Genomic DNA, 18228 nt, shown 5'->3' with positions numbered 1-18228 from the left:
TTACTTTTTCTTTGTTTGTTTGTTTGGTTTTTGTTTCTTTCTGCTATTGTTGTTGTTGTCCCCCCCCCCCCCCTTGTCTTCCCTGTCCTGTCCCTGTTCTCTCTTCCTATCCACTCCTGAGCCTCAGTCCGGTAGCTTTATCAATGAACCAATACCATTCCTGATAAAATTAAGCATAAATGGCAATAGGAGGAGTTTATCAGATTCCTCCTATGCAGAGTAAAACTGCTTCAGTACAACAAGTCACCAGGAACATTGATGCTGCTGAACAGGACAGGTTAATTAAAAAAAAAAAGACAACAACATAAAATGTATATATGTATATTATATATATCTATATCTATCTATCTATCTATCTATCTATCTATCTATCTATCTATCTATCTATCTATCTATCTATCTATATATATTTAGATAGATATATATACAGAGAGAGAGAGAGAGAAGCATGAAGGTTTTTTGATAATCGTAAACAACAACAAAGCATAAAGGAAGATTAAAAACAGTTTGATAGCTATAATAAAGCAAAAGAACTGATACAGTAGATTACTCGTACTTTCATGATAAATGACATGGGCTCTGCTGCATTCACACACACGCACGCACGAGAGCAGAGCAGAGCAGGTTTCTTGGACGCAGGCTGACTGTCACGGCATGACTAAAGATGGATGATTGCAGTTTAATTACACACGGAGGGTTTGACTTCTCTGCGGCTGTCTGAGATGAAATGAAGATTTTTCATTCAGTCTGTGGAATCGTGGCAAAATACCTTGATCATCAGGAATATTTGTGAGAAGACTGCACTTACGTACTCATCTGTTGTTGTTCTACACCAATCTCTATTGTTTTAGCAGATTATAGCTGTTAATCTGAGGAGGGTCTCGCGTGATTTTTTTTTTCTAAATCTCTACTGAAATCCTAAAAATGACCCCGCGAGGTTGAACCAGTGCAAAAACATCCCTCTGAAAATTAAAGCCAGTGGAAATCTGCTTACTCTGGGCTTATACTGTGGCGTCCCCTGCCTGGGGATGGGCTGGGGGCTGGGGGGCGGGGGGTGGGGGATGCCCTGTGGAGTTAGTCCATATGGCATAGCAGTTGGCACACGTGTATTTTTGAGGTCTTGATGGTGCTTGATGTAATTTACTGGGACGTTCACTGTATAATCTCTTTAGAATAGCTGGTGGAGTGTATTAGTTTTTATTTTTCCAGTTGCAGCCTCTACGTCTATACTGCCTCATTATACTATGAGTGTATAGTTCAGTGTTTATCAGTGTGTGAGAGTGTCGGGCCTTGGCGCAGACTTGAGATGTGTAGGACTGGACGGTGAGAGCGTAATGTCGACTAAGTGCACTCTCTTTTTTAGCATTAAATGTCTCGTGTGGCTGCATAGGAGTCAAGTAAACATCATCCTCAAAGCCCAGAGCAAAAATCAGATTGGGAGGTGGGTAGGAGGGGGGAGAATGGGTGAGTGTGTGTGTGTGTGTGTGTGTGTGTGTGTGTGTGAGAGAGAGAGAGAGAGAGAGAGAGAGAGAGAGAGAGAGACACAGATACACACACACACAGGAAGAGATGAGAGAAACAGAGAGCAGAGGAGAGAAAGAGAGAGAGAGTGGAGCCCGTGTGTTCGTTTCACCTCCTAATCAGTTTTCCTGGGGGATCTATCATCGACTGCAGCAGAGGAGGCAAGTCGAAAAACAAGATTTTCACACCTGCCGTGATCTTCTTCTCCCACCACAATTTGAAACATCATACAAGTAAGGGGTGATTTTATATCAGCATGCTGACAGATGTGGAGTGAGAATGAACCTGCTGTGTGCTCTCAGTGTGGGAAGTTGTGGAGATATGATCCTCTGTTGTGTGTGCTCATTTAGGAATGCTTTCAGATGATTAGTGAAGTTGGGATTTTTAGACCACAGCAGTTTCTCATCCGCTGCTTCCCAGAAATGCTTTTCCACGTGAGACAATGAGGATATTTCATAACATTTTGTGTTATTAAAGAGATTTATGCTAATATATGCTTCAGTCATCCGTGCAACTGTTTCTATGAGCTGCAGCTTGTTTATTGAACTTCACACAATATCTCTTGGTATTTCATGCTCTGTAATGGTGTTTTCATCTCCGTCGTCTAAAAAGATATACAGAGAAAATCCTCTCTTCTTCTGTTCCTTAAAATATAGGAAACCAACAGAGACTTCAAAGCTTAGAGTTGCTTTTTATTGTCTGCTTGGCTCATGATGCTGTCTCAGTGAGATAACAACATCTGGGTGTTATATATCTGTTCCTGATGCGCGCACACACACACACACGCACACACACACACACACACACACACAATAATAGAGATGTGATTTTCTGTCATAATTATTAGTGAGACCCAGTTGTGTGATGTGGAGCAGCTGGCTATCAAAGCTGCAGAGAGAGCTGGCTCACATTTCTTTGTACAGATGCATAAATGAGGGCGAAGAGATTGTGTGGACGTCGTGGAAACCTGTGCGTGAACTGTGTTCCCGTGCATTCAATCTTACAGCGCAGCACACAGAGACACACCAGACTTTGATGACTGTCCTGTGAGAATCTCCTCTTGCCCCACTTTCTGTCCCTGAAAACCACTATGAAATGAGAACAGCGACTGGAAAACAGACGTGTGGAAACACATGTGCAGGATGAAGCTGCTCATGTCTCCCTCTGCCACCCCCCCCCCCCCCCCCCCTCCCGGTCCCCAGCATGGACGAGCAACTGCACAAATTTCACAGTTCACAGGCTTTAATGAGCTGATGCAGCCTGTCCATCATGGAGAAGACCTCAACAGACCTCAGACACCAGGCATCGCTGTCTGTGTAAGGCGGCATCATGACTGCCAGTATAAAACCACTACAAGGCTCTTATAGGCACATTTAGCATTTGCTCAGTGCCGGAGGGCGTGGAGGAAATGAAGAAACATGATATTTGTACACTGCAATGTCTGACTAGAAGGATATAAATTCCATTATGACCCAAAAAAGGCCACTACAAGGCAGTTGTAAATGATCAAGAATGTGGCAAATAAAACAAATTGATCAAGAGTAAAGGTGACCAAACCCAAACGCCTAAAGAAATAAGTGGCAAAGTATTTTCCCCAGATCAGCCCACGTAGGGCAGTGAGACCTGGGTCTCCTTCCTCGAGCTAAACAGGTAACTAAAACTAACCTTACAAAAAACAAGATACCAAACTAGGACCAGCAGAGGACCACAGCAGAACCCGAGGATCTAGTTCATGACAGTCACTTCAGCAGAAGAACGGTTCTGTGTGCGTGCTGCGCTGGTCGGATTGTGAGAGTCACAATTCAAACATTTCCTCCTCATCATCATGGAAATCAGGTGCACCTGAGTTGAAGAACCAGATACATTAGTGATGATACAATGTCACCAGCAGGGGGCGTGTTACACTCCTCCGAAGCTGACAGGGCAAGGGGGCATTGAACAGGCAGCTTGGAAGAGCTTAAACTCCATGAACCGGTTCATTTCTTGGATTTAAAAGTCAAATTGACCGAATCTGAAAATTGTAAAAGTTTTAATCCATTGTATGTCTGCGTTTCTCTCAGTCTTGTTATGAGCTTTGCGTTGTGTCTGCAACTTTATGTATTGCATTGAAAAAGATGGTTTCAATGGGACTAACTTGTAAGATAAAGCGTAAATAAAACGAGTGAGAACACGTTGTACTGGAGTGTCGGTAAAGGGACGATTGCACTCTAGATGGATGAAAATTACAAGCAAACTGGAGGAAAATATGTCCCAGGGTAAGAGAGAATGACTGTAGCGCAGCTGAGACTTACACCATCAGTTTTAGAGGTTGACAGCTAATCAAAGACATAACAGGCTGACCGCCAGATTGCCCCCATCCCAGTACTCAAGGCTATGTGCAGCAGTGTGGATCAAATGGCTGATGGGCAACCTAGAATATCATCCATCACCTCTTGCGGTTGCTTAAACCTCCTCAGTTTCTTCCCAAACAATATAAAAGCAGCTGGAAGATTTCCCTTGGGCTGCGAGCTCACATGCTCAGCAGTTTTAAAAGGCACACACTTCTGCCCGGAGAAAGATGTATTCAAAAAGTTGAAGTTGTTGCTAACCGCTGCAGAAATGTTTGTTAACCCCTTCTGTTAGAATTAGTATAGACGATGAAGAAAGGATGCTGGAGGTGGATTCTAAAATGGATGGAGGAGCCACTCAGCTGGAAGCAGATCATGTTGCGTAATGATGGGAAATGTCAGTTGAGGGCAAGAAGAGGAAGAAAAGGAACAGGGCAGTGGATAAAGAGCCAGACTCCTGAGTGAAAAGGTTAATGAGGTGAACTCAGCTGTGGTGTTTTTGAACTACTACTACTTTATTTTGTGAGAAAGTTGCTGCAATTTAATCTCTTAGCAGATGTTAACACGGTTCAAGTACACACCCTTGTCTAACTCTCCACTTTGATCTCTCGATGACAGAAATGGACGCCCCTCTTTCAATGCCGTGCAATATCCAGATATGCGAGGTGACGTGTGATTCCTTCCGCATCATGTGGGACATGACCCCTGAGGACACTGCCAGGGCCACACACTTCTTTATTGACCTGAGCCGCAAGGAGAGCAGGGATCCCAACCGCTTCAAACACAGGGTCTGACAGCTCTATGACCTCAAGCATTTCAATTATTGTGTAATCGAGGAGCAAATGATCAGCACTTACTCTTGAAACATCTGTGCATATTATTGCCCCCTAAAATAATATAGGTCAGTTTGAGAGAGACAGAAAAATGTACATGTAATCGAGGTCTGCTTGGGTTAACAGATGTCAGCATGATTTCCTGTATTAGTCTGAACACAGAAAGCAATGGTTGCGCCCTTTCAGTCACTTTCAATACAGGCAAAAGAGAAAAAGAGTGCAGTCAACAGCTTCAGGCCTGTGACTCACTTGACTTGTACAATTTTTCACCCTGAAAATGGACAAAAATGGACGAATATGACTGCAGCACAGAGCAATCTTCATGTTGATTATGCCACGTGATTGAATTCACAAATTAGGAGTTTCAGATGCTAGGAAGACTCTTGTGTAATGTATTTGGCAGAGACAATTCATCTTCAGCAGCCAGTAGAGGTGTGTTATTTAGCCACCTTCCATCTGCAGTCCTTGAATCTGTGTATTCTACATTATTTTCATACAGATGCCCAACTGTGGTTTGAATTTGTGCTCCAAAGAAAAACAACCAGTCTTTAAGCGCTGCTTGAATGCCCACAGAGTAAAGACATCAAGCATTTACATGATGTTTCCAAATCTGCACCCAGCAGCAGAGGATATCATCTCTCGTCACTTCAGAAATGCAAATTCTCTATGTAATTATGGTGGATGATTGAACAGCTGAAAAGGGGCCTTTGTCAAGTCAAGGCAGGGGTAGGACTGAGCCCTTCCTGAGCGGAAGGTATGCTCTCTCTCTCCTTCTCTGTCTCTGGTAACTACACAAACTTACATCAGCAATGTTGCCATGGATATATGGACCTCTGAGTAATCTGCCTTGCCTCATAGAGGCCTTGTCCAAAACAAAGCAGCTGATTTGATTAAATGTATCCTAGTTACAGCAGCTTGGGCTTGAAATGGAACATCATGCTAATAAGGCACATTTTAAGGAGGGAAATTCTTGATTTAATAATTCCATTTCTTTGAAATGTAAATGAAACACACAGCAGACTGTTGTGACCTTGCATTCCCTGTCTCGACATGGCAGGATGTGCCAACCAAACTGGTTGCAAAAGCTGTGCCTCTCCCTATGGCGGTGAGGGGACACTGGTTCCTCAGCCCTCGGACAGAGTACTGCGTTGCTGTCCAGACTGCTGTTCGACAGCCAGATGGCGATTACCTTGTGTCAGAGTGGAGCCAAGTGGTGGAGTTCTGCACAGGAGGTGAGAGACGCCGTCTGACAGATAAGTAATGCTAATGTATGCCATACAATATGAGAGCTGTAACCAAAGTTATACAAGACAAAGGAAAACCTGCAGTGCAGAAGGGGGAAAAAAGTTCAGTACAAGGTAGTCATTAGCATATGAAAGCAATGCAGACTTTGAAACGATTGTGCAGCTCCTATCAACTTTGCAGACTATGCCATGGAACACCTACAACAGCTTCTTGACAAGGCCAAGGGCTCGGCGGGGAGGCTGCTGAAATTCTCTGTGTTTTATCGCAACCAGCACCCAGATTATTTCGACTGTGTCAGGTCAGTGCTGCACTTAAACATCATGATTGCATACTTACCACCATTGCAGCAGCAGCAGCAGTAATCTTAATACTCTGTCCTCCTTCTCACCTTTTGGATTAGAAAGGAATGTGGAGGACTGATGCGTCCAGCCCTTAAAGATAACAGTGGCAGTCACGGTTCTCCCATCAACGGCAAACTGCAGGGCGTCTTCTTCAGCTGCAACACTGAGTTTGATACAGGCCTCCCTCCAAGAGACTCCCCTTACGGCCCTCTGCGCTTCCAGATCCCAGCTGGACACCTGCTGAACCCCAACGTCTCTCTGTACTTCGCAGACTTCTACTGTATGTACACTGCCTACCACTATGTTGTGCTGGTGCTGGCCCCCGTTGGCTCAGAGGGAGACACCTTCTGTCGCCCTCGTCTCCCCATGCTGGACTTGGCCTCCAACCCCTTCTTGACATACACTGCACCCCAGGTTTCTGGGGAGGAGCCTGTGTTCTGCCATGCCAGTGATGTCATTCTTGAGGTGCTTTTCACAGAGCCTGTCTGTTTAGATCAAGGCCTTGTGGAGCAAATCAGTGGGCACCACCAGCTCATGAGTTTGACCACAGCCAACGCTAAGAAAGATCCAAGCTGCAAAGTGTGCAACATCAGTGTGGGCCGCTGAGGGGAGGGGTGAGGACAGACGGGAGTGGTTGGGCACCAAGAGCTGAAAGACACAGCCCATCATGTGTAGGTGGAAGCACAGGGGACACAGCCTACCTCACAGGGTGTCTGCATGCTGCATTCCCTCCTCCCTCCTCCCTGGACTAGAATGGTTAAAACTAAATGGAACTGCATCACAGATCCACATCATGATCGTAAGAAATATGGCGAACATCAGTTTGTAACTGCTGTGAGAAAACTTGAGGAGCCTGACAAGGCTATTCAAGGCAGAGCTTTTCAAAGTGTGACATGGGCCTCCCTTGGGAGGGCTCCAAACAGTTTCAGGAAAGGCTCAGTGAACACATGTGAAAGCATCCATCCATCCATTTTCTACCGCTTATCCTGTTAAGGGTCACAGGGGGGCTGGAGCCTATGCCAGCAGCTTTTGGGCGAGAGGCGGGGTTCACCCTGGATGGGTTGCCAGTCCATTGCAGGGCCAACATAAATAGACAGACAACCATTGGCTCTCACAGCCAATCAGCCTAGTCTGCTTTTACATGTCTCTGGACTGTCAGAGGAAGCCGGAGTACCTGGAGAGAACCCACGCAGACACAGGGAGAACATGCAGAAAGACCCCGTACCCAAGCCAGGCTCAAACCTGGAACCTTCTTGCTGTGAGGCGACAGCGCTAACCACTGCACCACCGTGCCACCCATGTGAAAGCACATTAGTTGTTAAAGGGCATCACACAGAACAGCCTAAATGTGTGATTTGATTTAAGATATGTATACAATAGGCATAGGAGGTACAATTTCATTCCTTCCTGTCTTCCACGAGTCAGAAACAAATAAAAGACTCAGGACAGACAGTTCTCATGAGTTTTTTGTTGTCTAGTTATGTAGAAAAGCTATATTTGACTAGCTTGGCTAAATAGTGTACTGTCAATGGGAAAAAGTGATCTTTATAGGCCACCACAAACTAAACTATAAATAATGTAAGGAGTGGTAGGGGCTTTGTCTAGGGAGAGGTCCATCATTTCAAACTTTGAAAAGCCCTGACTCACAGTCATGTGTGATTTCTGGTCTCTTTTTATTGTTTTATAAATATCCTAATCATTAAGTTTACCTCGTGTTTTTTCCTTGACAGGTATTTGATTTCATTTCTTTTTTCTTTTTTTTTTGACGTGAGTGTTTCATCAGAAATGTCTGACAAGACTTTGCATTACAGGTGCTGAAACAGGTCCCTTTTAAAAGACAATCGTCTTATTATAGAGATCATAAGATATATTTAGCTACTTCTGACAGATATTCTTTGTGGGACACAACTAGACATTGATGTCTTTACTGCTTATCAAAAATAATTTATGAATTTCTATTAATCCGTAATGATGAACAGCTTTAGAAAAGTCTGTACAGGAAGGAAGGTGGGGAAGATGGAAGCACTATGTCAGCTCCATAAACAGTGCTGAGCTAAAATTAGTTTATCTCCAGCCACGGGGCTTGTATTTGCCCCTGCATAGTAATCTCTGACCTATATGGGAAGCCCTGAAATGCCCTCAGAGAAAGGGATCCCCTCCCTGATGCACAACAGTAATGGAGGGGCTGGCGAGGGGCTGAAATTTTGGACATGATTTATGAGTGTTGTTGACTGACACAAACAATCTGATGCCTTTGAATACATAACATTGGATCGTTGTAATTTTTTGAAACAAAATTTGCCAGGTTTGAAACTATGTAGCAACACTTTCTAGGAAGTCTGATCACTTTTGAAAAAATAAAAGCACTAATTCACAGTGAAATTCTAAAGTAGTTGGTGTATTTAATATGGATGACCTCTGGGCTGATTACATCTTGACCTTTCACATAGATTTTGTCAGTGACAGAGATGTGAGTTCACACACACCACAATGCTGTAATTCTGTCCATTGTTGTTGTCCCAAAAGATGCTACTCTGCCCTCCTGCTGAATAACGCAGACAGAATTCTATCTTCCTCTTGGCATCGAGCACTTTGGGAATGGTAATGTCAAATTCAAAGATGTCCGTTTGTGGTCCTCCGAAGCGTTTCTGCAGGTACATACAGGGCACATCTCTGTAGCTCTGCCACGAGTCAAAGGTGATGCGAACATGCACGTCCTTTTGGAAACTGATGTTTCTGACTCGGATGGTGCCTTTAATGGCCTGCTCGGTAACACTGCAGTTCTCCAGGATAATCATGCTCTCTGCAAGCTTGGCACGGAAGGCTTGGAAATTTTCCGACGGCTGCGGGAAGCCAAGTTTCAACTGTGTTCCTGGGCAGCAGGTGCTGACAGTGCAGCTGTAGCCATCCTCTGTCATGCTTCCCAGACCCTGGAGCGATGGCAGCAGGTCGAGGTCAGACTGCTCCTCCTCATCAGAAAAGACTCGCACGGCAGTGAGAGACAATCCCTTTGAGTCAGCGAAGACCACACGTTTGTTCTTGATTGGGACAAAAACGTCATCGTCGTCGTAGTCAAAGTCGTCCAAAAAGGCTGAGAGAGGGTGGGTCAGGTAGACTTGACCCAGGATGTCAGAGGATATCTGCTCTGACACCGCAGGGCGGATGCAAGGTCGCAAGGGCTTCAGGATAGGAACCCAAACATGAGGACACAGTTGTTTACGTTGGTTCAAGCACAATCTGACAGCAATCTCCAGCAGTCCAGCTGACTGTGCCATCGAGCCCAGGCCACACACAGGCAGGACACTGAGACATGGAGAAAAGACTTTAATTACGGCTGCTGTTCTGGATATGTGCTTGATAGGACCAAAAAAAGGTGCTAAAATTGCACTTTATCTTGCTGTGAGGTAACACCCATGCTAAAAGTACACCATGATCTTACGTGGTGTTGGATGGCTCCATACTGGTCGTTTGGTGCTGAGTGAAGGACATAGTGTCCACAAAATTGGTTGGGGCTCTAGACAAAAACAAAAACACACACGTGTCAGTATTAAAACGGATGTTATTGCCCTTGTTGTACCACCGCAGTTATAATTTCACAAATCCATGTATAAAGATACTTACAATATGACTTCAAATCTCCCTCCAGCAGCAGGTTGTGGTGTGGACTCGCTGCCACCCCCGCAGGAGAATGTTGCACGTCCTATTTATACAACCCCTGATGGATATCATGTTGTACTCTCCTCCCTCTCTCCTCTCCTGACCAATTAGCTGATATTGTAGTTTTCGGTTCTGCTGTTTCTCACCTGCCAATCACACGCGGCAATTAAGTGGCGCATGACAACAGTATTTCTGCAGTGAAGAGTTATGAGCAGTTGCGTCCTTTGAGCTGAGTTGTCTGGTGTTGCTACGGTGATTAGGTTGATACAGGTCAGCTTTGAAAACTCTCCTCTGCACCACATTGGAGGAACTCTTAGTCCACCAGGATCAAGTCCTCTGCCAGCCTGGCTGGCGCTGGTCCTGAAGAGATCACTGTCCTGCAATTTGTCAGTATGTGTGACGCACGTGTGACAAGAGCCAGATTATAAACAACTCTGAACATGCCAACTGCGGGAGATATTTCTATGGAGGTTTTTTTTTATTTTTTTTATTTTTTATTTTATTAGCTTACCCTCAAAGGACCCTGGAGATAATAGTACTAAAGTTCTTATCTGTACTAAAATATAGTTCATGCTTTGGCACATGAAAGGCCACCTAAATAAAATCCCATATTATGTTGGTTAATCTATGCTAATCCAATAATCTAATTCAAATCCAAGAAGAGTCAGATGTGTCAAGATGGAACTGGGGGGGTTTTAGCAGTGTGTTCAGGAAGGTTTTCATTATTCACCACAAAGCAGGTTTGCCAAACTGAGCATCTCACATTGATGATGCTGTTAGAGGGATTTTATATAAAACTAAAAATGTAGCATTGTTATATTTTCTATAAACTTAATTTAGGATACACTGTGAATTCAAATCTGATACACAGACAAATGTTACTTCCCTGAACTAGAAATACCGCATCATAGGTGTAATACTGCATCATAAGTGTACGCTTCTTACCGTGCCTGTCACAGCGAGCCAGTGGCGCCACAGGTGACACGTTTATTTGAGGTCGCAGTGACCTTGACCTCCAAAATTTTTACCGTTCATTTTTGAGTCTCAATGGACACCACTCAAATCTGAAGAAATTCTATCTCAACATCCCTGGGATGGGAAACTCTTCATAAGAGGTGAGCATCGTGTTGAAAGCACAATTCTGCCAACTGTGGAGCGCTTGTTGAGAAACATCAGACTGGACTTTAAACTGAAGGCTCCATGAGGTAACATGGAGGTCACAGGAGAGGACATAGCCATGATTAGAGGAAAAGGAGTGAGGAACAATGACACCGTTTGTTTGGAAAGGTTTTTACTCTGTTCACAAATCCACAATTTTAGGTTTTGAATTTGTTCATTTTCTAGCCATGCTGCTCAAATGACAACAGGAGAATTATTAGTATTCTACTGTGACAATGCAGTTGATGTGGATCAGCGGTGTGGTTGAGGATGACGACACGGAGTTCAGTTCTGTAGCCCCCCCCCCTCACCAAGTCCCTCATTAGTTCAAATTACTTGACAATTTGTGCCGGGGCAAATGTTGAGCACGGAGTTCTCCAAAGGAACCTTATATAACAGTGCAATCACCATAACCTGGGAGAAAATGTTCCACGTGTAAAAACACAAAATCAATCGCATAGATGTGGCAGTGAGGCGGGGGGGTGGGGGGGCAGATTCCCATGATCCATAATGACAACAGAAATATGGCTACAGCTAAAGAAAACTCTTACTCTCAAATATACGTTCACACGAACCAACACTTTGGGCTTCTAAACACCACAAGACGATGCCAAGAGTGCCTGTAAAACATCCTGTTACGAAGCTTAGCAGCAAAGTCCTGCAGTGCAAGTCGTCTGGATACAGTAACAGAAAGAGTGATGAAAAAGCAGATTAGACGCACTCGCCAACACATCAGTGGAATTATGTAACCCAAATCATGTTGAGACACGACGATTAAAAACAACCAAAAATAACCTCAAGAAACTGTCAAAACTGCTCTGTGTTTATTTGTCCGCTTCATCTGTCAGGACACCATTTACAGAGCTTACATTTGCTATTAACTCAGAGTTACAGTTCTTGTATCCTTGACGTCATAAAAGTCTGTTTATATACCACAAGTGGAGGAAGGATGAGCACATCTCTGCAGATTAAACCCTCCGTTATTGTGTTTATGAGCTCCCGGCGGTCAAAACTTCCACCTGTAAGTTTAAATAAAGCGTGAATTATTTGACGTCAGTCTATTGAAATGTTCTGGTTCAACTGATTGCAAACATTTTGTGTTATTGAAAGACTTTTTTTTTCATACTCTGCTGTCAAGAAACAATAAGTGCTGCAAAAAAACAGTAAGAGCTAAAAATAAATCCAGATGTCAGTTGCTTATGTAAGTTGTGAAGAGATGAATGTGCAGATGTGTGTGTGTGTGTGTGTGTGTGTGAGAGAGAGGGCAGGGATGATGACAGTCGAGTTACTTACCTTAACTTAAATTAACTGTACAGCTCCACTGGAGACGAGTGGCGCTATGGTTCTATAGCGCATGAGATGCTGAGAACCCTCCTCAAGATCTACAACGTACTCTCTGAGGGGAGAGAGGCAGGAGAGACGTTTCAGTATCTGTGCCTGAAAGGTATGAGAGAACTGGAAGTACGCGAGAGGGCCAACCTGCCACCTTGTGGATAGGACAACACACACACACACACACATTTAGAGACATGCAGAGTAGCCAAGTACCTCTGATCGTCTGTTTCAGGCTCGACCAAGATGTTTTCCTGTCTCTCCTTCACCCGCAGAAACACGAAGGAGTCCAAGCACGGCTCTGGTACTGAGATCGCAGTAGAATACGAAGGATTCAGTATTATAGTCATCACTGTCATCATAGTCACCATTATAACTGGTGTGTCACTTCTTTTTGACTCCAGTATGTAGGAAAAGCAAGCCATATACATTTAGCTTGAAGCTCATGTCCACCAACAACATAGCTTGTAAAACTGCTCAAACGCATCTGTCTAGGAACTCTCAAGCATGGTCTGGTATAATTCACGTCTACTTTATCTCGTCATGTGCTCGGTAATCCACAAACACTCCGATTTGAGCGAAAAGAAAAAAACTTCAACCCTTTCAGGGAATTCATGACACCTATTAGTGAGTATTTCAAATGTAGAATATACTGTTTGGATGAAGTACATCTTGAAGAGAGCCTGTATGACGGAACTAGTTACATGATTTTACCTGCTTTGAGCATATCTATCGTCTGCAGGTTGGGGGGCATGCGCTTCAGCGCTACAGACTTCAGGTGGGTTTCTGTGTTTGCGTAGTACCTGGATGCCAGAAAAGCAGGTTTTTATTACCATATGAGGTGAAGCGTACAGATAAACATGTCTTTGCTCTCTTACCACCTTATTGAACTGTACTCACTCTTTGGCAAAAGCAAACTCCTCTGGTGACAACAGCGATGGATCTCCTTCACCGCGAGACTTCTCTCTCTCCAGGACATGAGGGAAGAATTTTTCAATCTACACACAACAACATAAAAATGGAGAAAGTTCGTCAACGGGCCCTAAAGATGACGAGAGCATCATTGCTGAGCTGACTAACCTTCTGCAGACGAGAGCGCAGATAGCTGCACAGCACGAAGCGGATCCTGTCTATCTCCATGCGATGGATGCTGGCCTTGGCATCGCCTTTCTTCACCCTCTGCAGGTTGGCTTCCTGTTGGAGGAGACCTCAGTAATTAACAAGTCATTAATCCACAGTGAGTCAGCGGCCACACAAATCAAAAGAGTTGAACACATCTATAGTAGGGATGCACCATTCAATACACAGCCACATTTTCAACTTGTACATGCGAGCTGCAATTTTCTGAGTCTCCAAGGAAAGAAAGTTGTGTGTATCTGCCCAGTGTGCTGCGCAGCACACACACAGATGGTGCATCAGCTCCACCCTCACTGAGAAAGTGAGAATACCGGCACTTGTGGGTAAACACCGTCACTTGAAGCCTATCCCAGCAACCTTTGGGCGAGAGGCAGGGTTCACCCTGGACGGGTCGCCAGTCCATCACAGGGCCAGCTCATATAGACAGACAACCACCCACACTCACATTCATACCTACAGTCAATTTAGAGTATCAATCAGCCTCGTCCCCTCTTGATGTCTTTGGACTGTGGGAGGAAGCTGGAGTACCAGAGAGAACCCACACAGGAACAGGGAGAACATGGAGACTCCACACAGAAAGATCCCGTGCTGGAGCCGGGGCTTGAACCCGGAACCTTCTTCCTATGAGGTGATAGTGCTGACCACTGCACCACCGTGCACTTGATAAGGCAGATGATGTCAGAGGGTCTTTGGGAAACAACCAGCAAAAGTGCTGACTCAGGTAGATTCAGACCAGCCCAGATGGGGTGAAAAAAGGAGGAGATGCCTCAGTCTCTCCAAAAGATCAAAAGAGCAATGAAAAGTATAAAAGATGATGTTTTGAGAGTGCTGGGCGGTTCGTTCCAGGAACGGTTCGGGTGTGTTGTGTTCCTGCTGCTGTAAGATCGCACTAAGTTCTTTGTGATGCACTCTGGTGACGATCGTTAAGGTTGATTTTTCTGCACCCATCACAACTACATGAGCATTTTTATTATTGAGATAACAACTGAAATAAGTCAGATTAAGGACCAGGAGAAGTCTTGTGATGCCACTGAGCCTGGCTCTTTGATGTTGGGGTCAGTGAACATGTGGTATCCCATGGATGTGGGTTCAAGACCAGGGTGACACCTAGGGGTGGCTGATATGCTAACTTTATCCTATCTGCCATCAGGTATTGAAGCTGCTCAAATGTTTCTACATCAATATAAGCCTTACACTTCAGTGATATTTTGGATGTGGGATCTTAAACTGAAGTGGAGTGTAAAGCCTCCTCGTCAGCAGCACTCCCACACCACCCTAGAAATCTACAGCAAACATGAAGAACAGAGAGGATATCAAATATAAGTTCACATGTGACAACTGTCATATTGTAAATGAGTGGAGGCAATATCAGGAGTGTGATATAGGCACAGGAAGAGGAGGGAGGGTGTGTGTGTGTGTGTGTGTGTTTTTACCATGTGAGTCAGCTGCTCCATCACACACTCCACCACCTCCGACTTGTTCTCCAGCAGCTCCGGCGAGAACTTCTCATTCAGCCAAGCCTGCGAGACACACACACACACACACACACACACACACACACACACACACACACACACACACACACACACGCTGTGAGAAGGCTGTTGAGCGTTAAAGATAGATTTACTACACACATACAAGACACATTAGTGAGTCAGTTGGATGACTTTAGTGACGTCAACTCACCTCTTCAAGTTTAGCGATCAACTCCGACGGAGTCATAACGTCCTCCAGACACTCATCCTGCTGGGTGTCGCTGCCGTCGTCAGACAAAACATCCGACATGGTTGGTCCTTTCCGAAGCTTAACTGCAGAATACTGAGGTGAACGATATGTAAACGAAAGGTTTAGAGCAGCTATTGAAGAGAATCGTGAGACATCTTGGAGAGGAAGCACTCACTATTTACATGGCAGAGCAGTAAACCCCTCGTTCATTCGCGCCACAGAAGCTGCTCTCGCGAGACTTTCCGTTGTTTGTAATCACCCGAGTTGATCTTGCAAGGAAGGGTTTGTCACTCGCTGTCAGGTGATTTTTAAGATTCTGAGTCAGTTCTTCGTGTGAAAGTAATTAATATACATGTAACTCAAATTTATGAGGTATGTTACTGTTGTATGCGAGCGCATTTCTACCCATGAAAGAGGGTTTAGTATGGAGTCAGGGACAGGAGCTACCTGGTAACCAAAACTCTGGGTTTGTGATTAATGTGTTATTGTCAGAGACATCGTGGATGAGATCCCGCAGTTTACAGATCATCCATCCATTTTCTTCCGCTTATCCTGTTTAGGGTCCCGGGGTCCCGGGGGCCTTGAGCTTTCGGGCAAGAGGCGGGGTACACTATGGACGGGTCACCAGTCCATCGCAGGGCCAACACACATATAGACAGACAACCATTCATACTCACAGCCACGCCTACGGTCAATTTAGAATATCCAATTAACCTAGTCTATATTCGCATGTCTTTGGACTGTGGGAGGAAGACGGAGCACGGAGAGAACCCACGCAAGCACAGGGAGAACATGGAGACTCCACACAGAAAGACCAGGGGCGGCTCGAACCCAGAACTTTCTTGCTGTGAGGCACAGGGCTTACCACTGTACCACCATGTCGCCTGATATCACATGTCCATGTCCATAAATAGGACAACAACAAAAATCTTAATCAGAAACGTCCAAAATTAACTCGTTTTTTTGTTTTTGTGAGAAAATCACTTTATAATGGTGGTGGGATAGGTCCAATGGAGTGATGGAAACTGTATTTGAAGTGTAAGGGTGATGAAGCATTTTGCACTGCATAGGAAAGTGTGATATTAATAAAGGGTATCATATCATTAACCAGTCAGAACTCCTTGCGCTATGCAATTAAAGCATTTAATGTGTATAGCATGGACCTCATGGTGAATGTTTATAAGGTTTTGGATGTAAGTGTTCATATGAGTTCTTCCTAGAAGAACAAAAATGGGTTATTGTGGTGTCTAATTAAAAGGGTGAGTTTTCCATATCATGATTCTCTTTAAAATGGGGACATTTTCTTCTCATGATTTATTACTTGACACTGCTAGGTGTGGTTCGTAGGAGAATGCTGTTGTGCTGCTTTTGTATGACTTTTGTGTCATGTGGGGTTTCTTGTACGTATACTCAGTTTCTGTAATGCTACTGGAACCTGAATTTCCCGAGGGCTCTGCCCAAATGATCCATAAAGTTCTATTTAATCAAATCTAATTTATCTAATGAAAGTTAAGTCACTATAATCAGAAGTGAGTGCGAGATCACTATGACCTGTACCGATGCCGCACACGTCAGCCCACCGAACAAAAACAGGGAAACGAGCCAAGTCCACCACACACACACACACACACACACACACACACACACACACACACTGAGCCTGTCTTCAGTATAAAAAGGTGTGTCACATTCTGTAACGTTGGAAGACATCTCTGACTACATTGTTAGTAGGGCTGTTGTGAATAAAGAGATTCCCCATCAGGACACCTGTGTCCCGATCCTCTGATGTCTCTTATCCACCTCTTTCTGCCACAACAGTATTCTTTTTAATGACTTGACACACTGCCAATGTGTATATATATATTTTTTAAAGCTGACTGCAAGATCTTTTGACCCCAAAAGATTTATAGCCAGGTTGAGCCAAACTTATGGATTCACTCCCATTGCCAAAGTAACACATATTTTGTGATTCCAGTAAGAAAGGTGTTTCTCACTGAATGACCCCTGAACCAGACTCCATTAGAAATGAGCTAACGATGTCAAAAATTGGAAAAAATGGGACCTGGTGAGAACCACATCCTCCTGTCCACTTTGTTAGTACAAAAGAGATGTATTGTCAGTACCTCTTCAGTAGCTTCTGCAGAACTACTTCGGACCTTGTACTCCACAGGGATAATAAAGCTCTCTGGACTCAACTTTCCTGGACTCCAGTGCTTATTTGGACTTTATATCTTCCACAAACAGAACTTAGTTGTGTCTCGGACTTTGAAACTTTTTGAAACTTTGGCTGAGAAAGAAGGTGTTGAGGCTCAGGTGGGAGGAAGCCCGGTCTCCATCTGGTCCCTGAATGGGCTTCACAGCCCTGCCTGAAAATTCACATCACGATCATAGCAGTTCCCACTAGTCAAAACTTGAAGGCCAATCCCCTAAAACCAGCATGTCAAGTGTCTGTATGCCTACATCTCTCACACTGGTGTGAATTTAGCAGAAATCTACTTTGCTTGCTCCAGCTGTCTTGTTTTGTATCCCATTGTAGCCTGCAGCCGACTCTCATTTGTCTGATTTCTTCTTTCCTCCTCACTGCTTCCACCTCTGAATGTTATTTTTATCCATAATGATCTCACATCCATGGTGGCACATAACTCAAAGCTTCCTCTGGGTTTACGTGTGATAGATTCAATGTGTGACAGCTTGGAGAAGTCAATCAGGACAATACAGCTCATACATGGCAACTCCAAAACAACATGAAGTGAAGTCTGAGAAGTTTTAGGAGAGTAGAGTGACCATTTTATCATTTAATTAACATATTACATAAGTTCATATCCTCTGATCTCTCTTGACCCACTCACTGACATGGGGTCTCAAAAAAACTATCCTGATACTGCCAGTCCTGTCATTTGATGCCAGATTAACAATCAAATCATTCATAGAAAATTGAGTTTCTAATTAATA

General features: G+C 44.2%; 3 protein-coding genes across 3 annotated transcripts; 1 reads left to right on the top strand and 2 right to left on the bottom strand.

Moving 5' to 3' along the window:
- Window positions 1–1556: 1556 nt before the first annotated feature.
- On the top strand, window positions 1557–8779 carry phyhip (phytanoyl-CoA 2-hydroxylase interacting protein). Its single transcript, XM_086207208.1, has 5 exons — window positions 1557–1754; window positions 4467–4636; window positions 5739–5913; window positions 6107–6224; window positions 6327–8779. The coding sequence occupies exons 2-5, from the start codon at window positions 4469–4471 to the stop codon at window positions 6871–6873; spliced, it is 1008 nt and encodes a 335-aa protein (XP_086063334.1). The 5' UTR covers window positions 1557–1754; window positions 4467–4468; the 3' UTR covers window positions 6874–8779.
- Window positions 8501–10371, bottom strand: ppp1r3c2b (protein phosphatase 1 regulatory subunit 3C2, duplicate b). Its single transcript, XM_086207209.1, has 3 exons — window positions 9889–10371; window positions 9707–9781; window positions 8501–9570 (listed from the first exon to the last, which is right to left on the bottom strand). Exons 2-3 carry the CDS (start codon window positions 9754–9756, stop codon window positions 8724–8726), a joined length of 897 nt encoding a protein of 298 aa, XP_086063335.1. The 5' UTR covers window positions 9757–9781; window positions 9889–10371; the 3' UTR covers window positions 8501–8723.
- Window positions 10372–11205: 834 nt separating this feature from the next.
- gins4 (GINS complex subunit 4 (Sld5 homolog)) lies at window positions 11206–15571 on the bottom strand. Its single transcript, XM_086205466.1, has 9 exons — window positions 15452–15571; window positions 15238–15369; window positions 14985–15071; window positions 13495–13608; window positions 13315–13412; window positions 13129–13217; window positions 12631–12721; window positions 12376–12478; window positions 11206–12101 (listed from the first exon to the last, which is right to left on the bottom strand). Exons 2-8 carry the CDS (start codon window positions 15334–15336, stop codon window positions 12382–12384), a joined length of 675 nt encoding a protein of 224 aa, XP_086061592.1. The 5' UTR covers window positions 15337–15369; window positions 15452–15571; the 3' UTR covers window positions 11206–12101; window positions 12376–12381.
- Between the last annotated feature and the right edge of the window lie 2657 nt (window positions 15572–18228).

The sequence above is a fragment of the Aulostomus chinensis genome, chromosome 6, assembly GCF_037954235.1.
Source record: "Aulostomus chinensis isolate RoL2024-O1b breed Wild chromosome 6, RoL_Achi_v1.0, whole genome shotgun sequence".
Classification (NCBI taxonomy): Eukaryota; Metazoa; Chordata; class Actinopteri; order Syngnathiformes; family Aulostomidae; genus Aulostomus; species Aulostomus chinensis.
This window is presented reverse-complemented; position numbering and strand designations above follow the sequence as displayed.

Excerpts from the sequence above, each read along its gene's own strand:
- phyhip (XM_086207208.1), top strand. The coding sequence starts at position 4,469 with ATGGACGCCCCTCTTTCAATGCCGTGCAATATCCAGATATGCGAGGTG. Across the intron at positions 4,637-5,738 it reads CCAACCGCTTCAAACACAGG|GATGTGCCAACCAAACTGGT; the intron begins GTCTGACAGCTC and ends TCGACATGGCAG. Across the intron at positions 6,225-6,326 it reads GATTATTTCGACTGTGTCAG|AAAGGAATGTGGAGGACTGA; the intron begins GTCAGTGCTGCA and ends CTTTTGGATTAG.
- ppp1r3c2b (XM_086207209.1), bottom strand. The coding sequence starts at position 9,756 with ATGTCCTTCACTCAGCACCAAACGACCAGTATGGAGCCATCCAACACC. Across the intron at positions 9,571-9,706 it reads ATGGAGCCATCCAACACCAC|TGTCCTGCCTGTGTGTGGCC; the intron begins GTAAGATCATGG and ends TCCATGTCTCAG.
- gins4 (XM_086205466.1), bottom strand. The coding sequence starts at position 15,336 with ATGTCGGATGTTTTGTCTGACGACGGCAGCGACACCCAGCAGGATGAG. Across the intron at positions 15,072-15,237 it reads TGATCGCTAAACTTGAAGAG|GCTTGGCTGAATGAGAAGTT; the intron begins GTGAGTTGACGT and ends TGTGTCTCGCAG. Across the intron at positions 12,722-13,128 it reads GATAGATATGCTCAAAGCAG|TACCAGAGCCGTGCTTGGAC; the intron begins GTAAAATCATGT and ends CTGCGATCTCAG.